Below are 10,755 nucleotides of genomic sequence, written 5' to 3'. Positions count from 1 at the left end.
ATAATATATTTTATTTTATTTGCATATTAGACACATGCAGGTTTATCTGTCTGAGTGTAATGTATTATACTCAAATTAAACTATATTTTTCAACTATTTTATTTAATATAAATTCTGTTTTTATCACAGTATTATCAATTGAAATATAGTTAATCCTAGGTAATTTTAATTTCTAGAACGTAGCTCATTAATATGTTCACAATATTTTGGCAATTTGTAAGATGCTTTGAAAATGAGTCATATCTTGAGAAATGTTTGATATCTCAGGAATTATTTGACGCAGAGATTTCTATTAGAGATCAATTTAAAACTTGTTAAACACACAATAAAAAAGTTTATAAGTAACATCTGCGTAAGAGTAGCAGTTTCCTTGATATTTGCCAAAATATATTCACATAGTGTTGATTTCTTGTTGTTTGGTTGAAATATTGAAGTTAAAACAAATTTATATTGAAAAATATATTGAACGTAAAGATTTCTATTAGGCCTCAATTCAAAGCTCGTTAAATAAAGCATAAAGTAGTTAATAAGTAACATCTCCGTAAGAGTAGTTTTAAGTAAGTTTCTATGATATTTGCCTAAACAAATTCACATAATGATTTTTTCTCATTTTTGTAGAAAAAATAAATATTAGTTTTGAAAAAAAAAAAAAAAAAGTATCTCGGTAATTATTGAACATAAAGAACTCTATTAGAGATAATATTAAAGCTCATTAAATGCACTATTAAGTTGTTTATAATGATATTTCAGCAACCTGCAACTTTAGTAGTTATTGGCAACAAACATAAAAATTTACGGCGGCCATCTTTAAAAATTTGGGATAGGAGGGCTACGGATCCTCAGGAAGTGGAAAATTTATACCATTCTATTTTCAAATATTTTTACATAAGAATCCATTGACAGAAATTAATTTACAATTATTAATTCACAATTAATTCTAGGTATAGCTAAATTCTAAGCTATTTTTACAGGACCAAAGCAATCCTCACCTAAAATTATTCGATCTTTACGTCCTTAAATGAAACTTTTATACACTACATTTATTACTTGTATAGACTACCTTATATATTTTTCATTCCATATATTTATATATTAATAATATATCTTCATCTATTTCTTCGTAGCCCTGAAGAAGAGCTACAAAATATGAAACGACGGTGTTGTATAGACAGTTTCATAGTCTTTAAAAATATCTTGAATAGTTACAACAGTGGATATTTTCAGGAGAATGAGAACGACCTCTACTTTATTAGACTTATTCTTAAAGCAAGAGGTGAGCTGCTAAATCTAAATTACCAACCGTGGAAGATTAAGCAGTGCAACTCCTAATGTTTGTAGCAGTTTGCCCAATATTGAAGGATGATAGTTTAATTTTTAGGAAAACAACAATTCAATATTTTAGAAACCATAAACAATAAAGTTGTATATTGTGTATTCTATACAACTAAATTCTATGTATGTACAAACAAAAAAAAATTAGCACTGCTATCTTGGACAGCTCTAAATGATCACTAATAAGCTTTCACCAACTTTAATGTAATCTGAAAATTTTCCTGATTAATATTAAAAATAAAAAATATTTTCCAAACAAAAATTATGGGAGAAATCTAACAAACATTTACTTTTTTTTTTATACTAGGATTTATAAGCCTTTTTGCTTTAGTTTCTTTATTTATGAATATTACATTTGTCTGTTTTTTTTCAACGTTTCGGACGTAATTGTCCATCTTCAGGGTCTATTTGCAACCGTTTACAAAAGTTTTTGTTACTTTAGAGTTTTGAACTATAATAAAATATTTTTTTGATTTTTAACTCAAAAGATCACGTTCTAGGTCGTAATAAAAGTTTGTATATAGAACGAGTTTCATTTAAATTTCAGTGCATAATATACTCATACAAAATGTTCTTCAAAATACAGACTATGTGTCAATTTTTTAACCAATTTTTCTGCTAGAAATTTAATTTGGTAGTTATACTAGGCCTTTAACAGACAGTTTTTTTAATTTATTTAATACCAGATCGGCCTGGTGGGCCTTACATGGTTAATGTAACAGGTACAATTGATTACGGGGGAGGACGGTATTGTAATCTCATACAAAAGCACCCGTAAATGTATACAATGTTATAAATAAAACAAAAATATAAGATAAAATAATAATTCTTAGTAAAAGTAAAGTCATTAACAAAAACAATGAAATTTATGGATTTAAAAAAATAAATAATTGACTTTTTAATGGAAAAAAAAGAAAGTGAATTTAAGAAAAAGATGAAGAGTAAAATTTTAGAGTGACAATAACAGAACTGATAAATATAGAATTTATAACAGGATGTCCTACCGCAGCCTGGGCTTCAGTCTTCGGGTTGTGGTTGGGTTTCCCAGGTTGTAGGTAACTAGAAGTGGAACTTCATGAACCTTTTTTCGATGTATAGTCTCTATTTGTAATTTCCGAAGCAATTGACTGTTTCTTACAGGGCAAGGAACATCCACGATGTGTCTGTATGATTCGAATTATTACGACTTTATTTTGAAAAGATTGTAATTTTTGCTTTTTCGTACAGGACGCTGCTTCCCTGACTTCACTGCCATACATCAGCAGTGGCTTGAGCATTGTTTTAAACATAAGAATAACTGTTTCAGATTTTAATTTGGATTTTCTACTTAGGATAGGATATAGCATTGCTAGCCTTGCGTAGGTTTGAGTTAGTTTGATGTTGATAATAGGCAGTTAAACCTACCTATTCAGATTCGACGTCGTTGTTTTTCAATAGCCGACTTATAAAAAAAAAAAAAATACGTCATAAAGACTTTAAACTTTCATGAGAAAGTGAAAAAGAGTTATCTTAAAAAGAGGATGGAGTAAGATAGTAATACCCTCGAATTCTGAGAATTATTTTGACTAAGCGTGAACAATCACATTGCTTAATTTCGACTGACTAAAGCAGTGTACTTTTGGAATGGGTCGTTGCAGTGAGGGGGGTTTGCAACTCAAGGGTATCAACACCACCTATAATTTGAAAACCCAAAAAGTTGGGAAATTTAAGATTCTACTTCGAACTCCAAAAATTGTGGTAAAACATCATCAAAGAGGTTATTATACTATAAATTGCTTATACACGTTATTTAGAGGGTTACATTTCCAAAAAAAAATGGAAATTACAGGGAATACTCCCAATACCTCCATTTCTCCGGTAATATGAGAAATCCGATAAAAATGTTTGGAAAATATTAAATTTTGTAACAAATTTTTTTAAAAACTTTTATAACGAATTAGTATTTAATCAAAAAGGGATTATTGTAATAAAATATTTATCGGTGAAATGAACTAATGGAACGTTTAGGCGCTAGATATCACAAGGCAGTAATTGTACTATTTGTAATGTTCAGGTTTAGATCTACTATAAAAATCCCTCCAAAAAAATTCATACAAATAAATTATTATATCATTAAATTACAATTAAAATTTTAACTCTTAATATCAACAATTTTCTGTCTATTAATAAAAAGTACTAGTAAAAATTGTTACTGAGTTATATAAAACACCATTAATAGTGATGTCTGTATTAATAAAACAAAACACTGTAGTTTCATTTTAAATTGTCGACGCCATGGTAATTTAGTTATTAAATTAAGGACCACTAAGCCACCAAACAACTTTATTTACTGTTTATCCACATTCGACGTATTGGTTACTTACAGTCATTTCAAGAAAAGTTGCATTTATCTGCAATTTATTTCAAATTTTAAGTTTATAATTACTTATTATATCATTTTATATAATTTCAGTCAGTCAGTCCATTTTATATAAATTCAGTTGCCGTAAATAGTAAACTTACGTTTGGTAACTTAGTGGCTCACAGTTTAACTTCAAAACAAAACGATTTCGACATTGTTTGGCACGAATGTCTGCTTCTTAAGATGAATTATTGTGTTTCCAAAACTCAAGAAAAATAATAAGCACTTATCTGCCAAGTTTATGCTTTAAGTGGGGTTCACACTTTTGCCTGTAACCGCAGAACCAAAACATCTACAAAGCCAGCAAAGTAACACCCTGGTATCTACATGTTATTGTGTTCCAAAGTGGCTGACATGGCGAACGTCAAACTTATGTCAGCTTACAATTTTTTCTTCGACTTAAACCATTTTTATTCAAATAAACAAAATCAAAAGGGGCAGATTAAAATTAAATGAATTTATGGGCAAAGTGTATGGCAGATAATTTTAAATTAAATCAAATCTTTTAAATTCAATTTTCGTTCCATTATTTTTATCAATTATCTGATTAATTAATTTAATCATCCAGGCATAAAATATTTTTATAAATACATACTTGTACTATGTTGAATAAAAAATGCATATTAATCGTTAGTTGAAATTAATTGGCGAGGTTTTACAAGAATTTATTCGTACCCAATTGATATACTTTGAAAAATATATAAAACCTTTAACACTAGTTAATTATGATTCAATTGGATCTATTACGAGCATTTCGAAATTATTGCCAGGTTTTATCTTCATAGTTATAAAAAAAAAAAGTTTATCGAGTTCAAAATAAAAAAAAAGTTATGAAAAGTGAAGTTAAATTTGTAATAAAATGAAAAAAAAAAAGTATTTAAGAATAAAGAATTAGAGTGCTAAGATACCTTTTGTAAAATTCCTTTTGGTACATTAACACAGAAAACTGACATTGACTACACCTATTAATGGTATATATAAAACTGATATATCAACTGCTTTTATCTTCAATCCATTTATCAATATAAGTTCAGAACTTAATACCCAGACTAAATTACTTGTTTGCAAACTGTCTGTAATTCTCGTATTAACCTACGCAGTAAATCTATGTCAATAATTCCGGTATCAACAAACTGTAAATAAATACAATATATTTTCCTAATTTGCCTAATAGGCTGATGTTATGGCATATTGTCCCTTCACCTGTAAGATCGAGGGTCGAAAAAATGTTTATACAATTAAAAAAACCAACATGTCCTTCTACAGACATCTCAAAAGAATTCTTGAACATATTATATGTAAGAGCCGGGGAAAAAAAAGGCAGTTATATCATCCCAATTTTTGATTAATTTAATGAAAACTATGTATAATTATTAGTCTAAATTTATCAGTCTGCCGCGTATAGGTATATAGATGTATAGAAATACAAAATGGTGGCTGTTACAAAACGTTTAAAAAAATTAATTTTTTATTCGGAGCTCTATATCTTTAAAACTACCAACAACACTAGAAAACCTAAGAGGACATCATTTAAAGTAGAGTAAATTTGTTAAAATAAGAGACCTAATAGAGCTATTTACGTTCAATAGTTCCCAAGATATAGTTTTTAAAAAGCAACATTTCATAAGAAATGTACTGAAAAATCAGTAGTTAATGAATTTATTTTGAGAAATCTATACATAAAAAACCATAAGACTTACAGATGTCAATAACCACTCAAATTAAAGCTAGTTTAATGTTCTATAAAGTAGTTTATGACGTTTATCTTCGTAGCTTTAGCAGTTTTCATAATACTCAACAAAAAAATTTCAAAAAATGTTGATTTCTAGTTATTCAGACAAAAATTTTGATTTATGATAAAATATATCTCATGAACCATAAGACGTACATATGTCTGTAAGCACTCGAAATAAAAGAAATTTAACATACTATGAAGTAATTTATGACTCGTATCTTCGTAGGGGTAGTAGTTGTTATGATATTCGCATATGAATATAATCTTTTCACATGAAATTTTGTTTGAACAACTCAACTATATTTCAGCAAATATCATGAAAACTACTACTTCTACGAAGATAAACGTAATAAAATACTTTATAGAGCATTAAACTAGCTTTGATTTCAGCTAGTATTAAGATATACTATAACCTCATACGTTTATGTGGAATAGCTAATAATGATGCACGTAACCATTCATATTTACAGAAAACACAAAATGAATTAATTAGAATAAGTAAATCAATTCTAATTAAAGTATATTTAATTTATATTTATAAATTACTTATCAGTGTTTCAGTTGTTAATGGGCATTTGTAGGTCTTGAAACTATGGAACACTGAGACTTTTAGATGCCTTCAAACTGTGGAACTCGAATTTGTTTATCCTTCTAAAAGTTATCTTGGTTCCAAAGTCATATTCGAACGGTTGATTTCGGAATCAGAAAATACCATCGATATGGATTCTCCAGATTACGAGTATGTTCACCTAATAATTGCAATAAATATTTATAGAGAATAAAAATAAACATAAACCTTACTTTTTTATTGAATCTTATTCTAGTTAATAGATACAATTATTTTTTTATTATTCAAAAACAGAAGGTACATATAAATACGAAATTCTAGAACTAATTTAATAAATATGATATTATATTATGTAAGTAAAAGGTTTATATCATTTAAAAGGTTCATACTGACCTTTTGACTTGTGCTGCTGCCGCACCACGTATACCAGAAATAGCTGGGTTGGTGGATTAAAAAAATAATTTGAGAGTTACCCTAAGCGTCTCATACATTGTTGTTGATATGTGTTTTTTCAATTATTATTAATTCTTAGTCACTTTTTTGTTGTGAATATTAAATATTCTATAAAATAATGTTTACTGTTTTTTTTTTTTTTTAAATAAATAATTTTCTCCATTATATCAAAAAAAAATATTTATTTGTACCAAACTTTATATTTTTTAATTTTTTCCTTAAAAGAAATTATTTTTTTATTAACTGTTCCTAGATAACATAATTTGAAAAATTGACCACGTTAATTCAATTTTATATTCACACCTCGATTTTTAGAACAGTATATATATTTTAGGTTCCTCGATATTCACAGTGAAATGAGTCGAAAAAGAACAGAGAAAGAACCATGAATTACTCGAGAACGGCTTAATGGATTTTCATAATATACCTAAATTATTAGAAATAACATTTACTAAAACTTCTATTCTCTTTAAATTGGCGATTAAATTAACGGTTTTACAGAAAACATTAATGTGATAAATCCCTGTTAACTATTGACTAAAGTTTGCCTTCAAGGGGCGTGGCCTAATTTCCACTCGTTAGCGTCATGTTTTCTTAGGAGAGTAGGGTTATGGCACCAACACCCTGGACCTAACTTGCTATTACCTCCTAGCCAATGACTGCTATATATCACATTAATATAAACAAGCATGGTGCGTTTATTAGACATTATTATTGACTACGATTATACGAATAATGATTATCATTTAAACAAGTCAGATATATTATAATTAATGGAAGATTATTGATTGACCGTGTGTAAAGATGAAAGGAATATGGTCCGGGTGCGGTCAAAAAAACTCAAATAGTAGAATTATACTATTTGAGTTTTTTTGACCGCACCCGGACCATATTCCTTTCATATTATAATTAAATTTTTAAAATTGTTCTCATGTAATACCTTCAACAGTAAAAACTTTTAAATACGAAATTTTGCCTGAAGCTGTCTTTAAATACAAATTTGTGGATTTAATGATCCGAATTTTTTCTTAAAGATTTTAAAATGTTTAATATTATGTTTGATTTAAAATTACGATATATTTACGGACAAGATTGCTTTATTTTTACTTACAGATATATGAAAATCAATGAAAAAATATTAGAATATATTATAGAAAAGAAAGATAGTCCGGGTGCGGTCAAAGAAAAACTCAAATAGTGATTAAATAACTTATATTGAGCCAACGTTCCGTCCCACGTTGCAGGGATTCATCAGGGTCATCATCATCATATCATCAGGGCTAAAAAAGATACAAACACTAAATGATGTAAACATGAATGAGAAAAGTAAATGAAAAATTAAAAAGATGTACAATGAAACGTAAAAACTAAATAAGAATAATAAAAGTTTATAGATAATTAATGGAAACGGGAATAATAACAGATAAAAAGAAGAAATATAAATTAAAGTACAAACTAAGAGATGGAAAAAAAGGGGATAAGAATAAAATCAACGTACCATACACACTAGTAGTCAGAGCCAATGTGAACTGTTGGACAGAGTGTATAGAGAAGAGTGGGGATTGACAGTTAAAGTACGCTTCATTTGAAATAATTTTAAGGAAAACAGTATAGAAAATATTAAAATAGATAACCATTAAATGATAATATTCATAATAGAAGGGGGGGAAGAAATATTATATTCTAAAAAAATATATACACGAATAGACTACACAAAAGAATGGATACAAAATATATATATATATATATTTAGTGCAATAAAAGTAATATGGAGTTTATTATCTCTTCGTATATAAACTTTGGTTTTGAAATTTATTATTGACAATTATTCTTATGTCATTAAACAATAAAAGTACTTTTTTAATATCATTTTACAGGAAAAGCAAGGTCTCCGCAGTTTTGATCGCTTCTGAAAACACTATTACAATATTTTCCGTTAAAGGATGCGATGTTTTCTCGAAGAAACCGCTACCCTTGAAAAATTTGGAACCCAAACTTCCAAGTCCAGAAATCACGTTTAAACATTATTACAGGTACAAATGTCATGTAAACTAACTTTATATATATCGAGAGTGTGTATATGTGTAGAGGGTGATAGAGAGAAGCGATTCATTAAGAGTCCAATACAAACAGAAAGAATATTTGTACATAGTTAAGAGACTCATTAAATAATCAGAGATAAAATAACATTATAACAAGTTATAGGATAAATAATTAAATTATAAAAAAATACTGTATGTATATATATACAAACATTCATATATATAAACATAACAGTTGTCAATTAGCTATCCGTTTGTTATACTGATGATGAAAGCCACTAGGAATAATGAAGAAGAGAAATATCTCATATTTCAAATTATTTTATCTCAGTTGATTTATAATTTACTTTAATATTTTTCCCTTTTCTTTTATAGGGAGAATCCACTAAGTTTTAGAGAATTGGAAAAAATTGAATTAAAAAAGCCCGTACTAATGGAAGATGAGAGAGAAGTATGTTTGAAATATTGAATATATGTTACATCAGCTGAGCCCTGACAGGGAAAAATAATCTAGCTAGTGTTTCATGTGTTTTATTATTGTCAATAATATTAATGCATAACTTAATATTTTATGAAAGTGAAACTTACTACTGCGTTATAATAACGAAGTTTATTGTTTTACATAAAATGTACAAGTGTAAAATGCACCTACAATATTTTTAAAACATTACTTTATTGTAATAGTATATTTAATATATAATTTCTTAAGAACAGGGTTTCCAATAACACTATTACGGCTTGAGCTATTTACTATTTACAACAATTATTCACATCACTCTAATTGCTTTTTCTTCTGCGAAAGTTTACACAACAAATAAAAATTCAATGTTATGACGTAACTCAGACTCAAAAGACAAAAATTACTTTAATCTTTAAACTATAATTAGCATACTTTTTATGAATCAGGTTACACCGTTTGAGTACAACAAACGAATGTGAATTGGACAAAATCGTATATAACGCGATATATATTATATATATTACATATAATTTACTTACCTATATTTGTTCAAACAACTTTTTATAAGCTACGGATTATTTTGACAAAAAAATAGTTTTTTCACCCACTCTATTTCTTGTTGTAATTTGTACAACCATAGGAAACAGAAAAAGGGGAATACAATGAACCATCACTGACCGACTAAAAGACTAGTAGTATGCTTACGAAAGATTGAAAGAAGAATTAACAAACGTAGATCTGCCATTAAACACAGTCAGAAGGTAAGTTGCAAGTGGGACAAGATGTGTCTATCGAAATAATCCGACCGTTCCTCTATCAGAGCAGTACGTTCAGTAAAGACGGAGTAAAGGATAAAGATATGTGAAACAGAACGCGCAAATTCAACGGAGCATTTGTCCATTTGTATAAGTTTAGAAGATCAAATTCAATTTCTTTGGATACACAACAGCGTCTTTTTACTACAAATGTTCTCTCAGTTTTGTTGTATGCATCATGAACATGAAGGAAGAAATATGGAAATACTCCAAGTATTTGTTCATAAATGCTTTAGAAGAATAATTGGCATCCACAGGCCTGAAATCATTTTCAATAAAGAATTAAGACAGATGACTAACCTCAGACCAATAATTGGACTAATCAAGAAAAGGAATAGGAAATGGATTGGACGCACCATACTGAAGCATGATAATGTTATAGGTGAACATGTTCTTTACTAGAATTCAAAGGGTGCTCGGAACCTCAGAAATAATAAATGAACGAAGAGTTGATTTATATATGAATTAATAATTTATAAGACACCTATTTATCATAATCCTAAGGTGATTGTTTGTTTTTATTATAGCTCACTTCATTTTTAATACAGTAGTTACTGCCAATAAAACTAATTTATTTGATTAATTGTTGTAAATAGAACATTAAAAAGAAATGAATAACCTCTGACTTGTATTTCATCTTTTTTTTTCAGGATGTTATGCAGTTTATTAAACAAGGAGCTGTTTATTTGGGCCTTAAGTTATTAACTGTTGATGATAAGGCTACAAGTATTTACGGAAGTCTACTTTGATTTCTAAGTCAGTAATAACATAAACTACGGGAAAAAATAAAAATATAAATCTGATGTTTTATTATTTTATGAGTTCCCTGGCCCCGTTCATACCAAAGTAATGAACAAGAATTTTTAAAATAAATGTATTTACGATTTTAAAGCTATTGTTCATCATCTTTGGAAAAATTTTCTAAAGTTCTTTCAGTCTTGGAAACTAT

General features: G+C 28.0%; 2 protein-coding genes across 2 annotated transcripts in view; one reads left to right on the top strand and one right to left on the bottom strand.

Annotated features, from left to right (window-relative positions):
* The window catches only part of LOC106686842 (CCR4-NOT transcription complex subunit 10), a 62,056-nt gene extending 57,307 nt beyond the window's left edge, over positions 1 to 4,749 (bottom strand). Inside the window, exon 1 of the mRNA XM_014430411.2 lies at positions 4,642 to 4,749. The gene's annotated coding sequence lies outside the window, so the exon portion shown is untranslated. The remainder of the gene's footprint in view (positions 1 to 4,641) is intronic.
* LOC136795646 (uncharacterized) overlaps positions 1 to 10,555 on the top strand; it is a 41,505-nt gene extending 30,950 nt beyond the window's left edge. The window contains exons 4-7 of the mRNA XM_067046923.1: positions 6,050 to 6,207; positions 8,367 to 8,522; positions 8,907 to 8,982; positions 10,457 to 10,555. Coding sequence (XP_066903024.1) covers positions 6,050 to 6,207; positions 8,367 to 8,522; positions 8,907 to 8,982; positions 10,457 to 10,555 — 489 coding nt within the window. The remainder of the gene's footprint in view (positions 1 to 6,049; positions 6,208 to 8,366; positions 8,523 to 8,906; positions 8,983 to 10,456) is intronic.
* The last annotated feature ends 200 nt before the right edge of the window (positions 10,556 to 10,755 follow it).

The sequence above is a fragment of the Halyomorpha halys genome, unplaced genomic scaffold (assembly GCF_000696795.3).
Source record: "Halyomorpha halys isolate HHAL.00 unplaced genomic scaffold, Hhal_1.1 Scaffold36.1, whole genome shotgun sequence".
NCBI classification, from domain to species: domain Eukaryota; kingdom Metazoa; phylum Arthropoda; class Insecta; order Hemiptera; family Pentatomidae; genus Halyomorpha; species Halyomorpha halys.
Note: the sequence above shows the minus strand (reverse complement) of the source record. Positions and strands in the feature narration are given on the sequence as shown.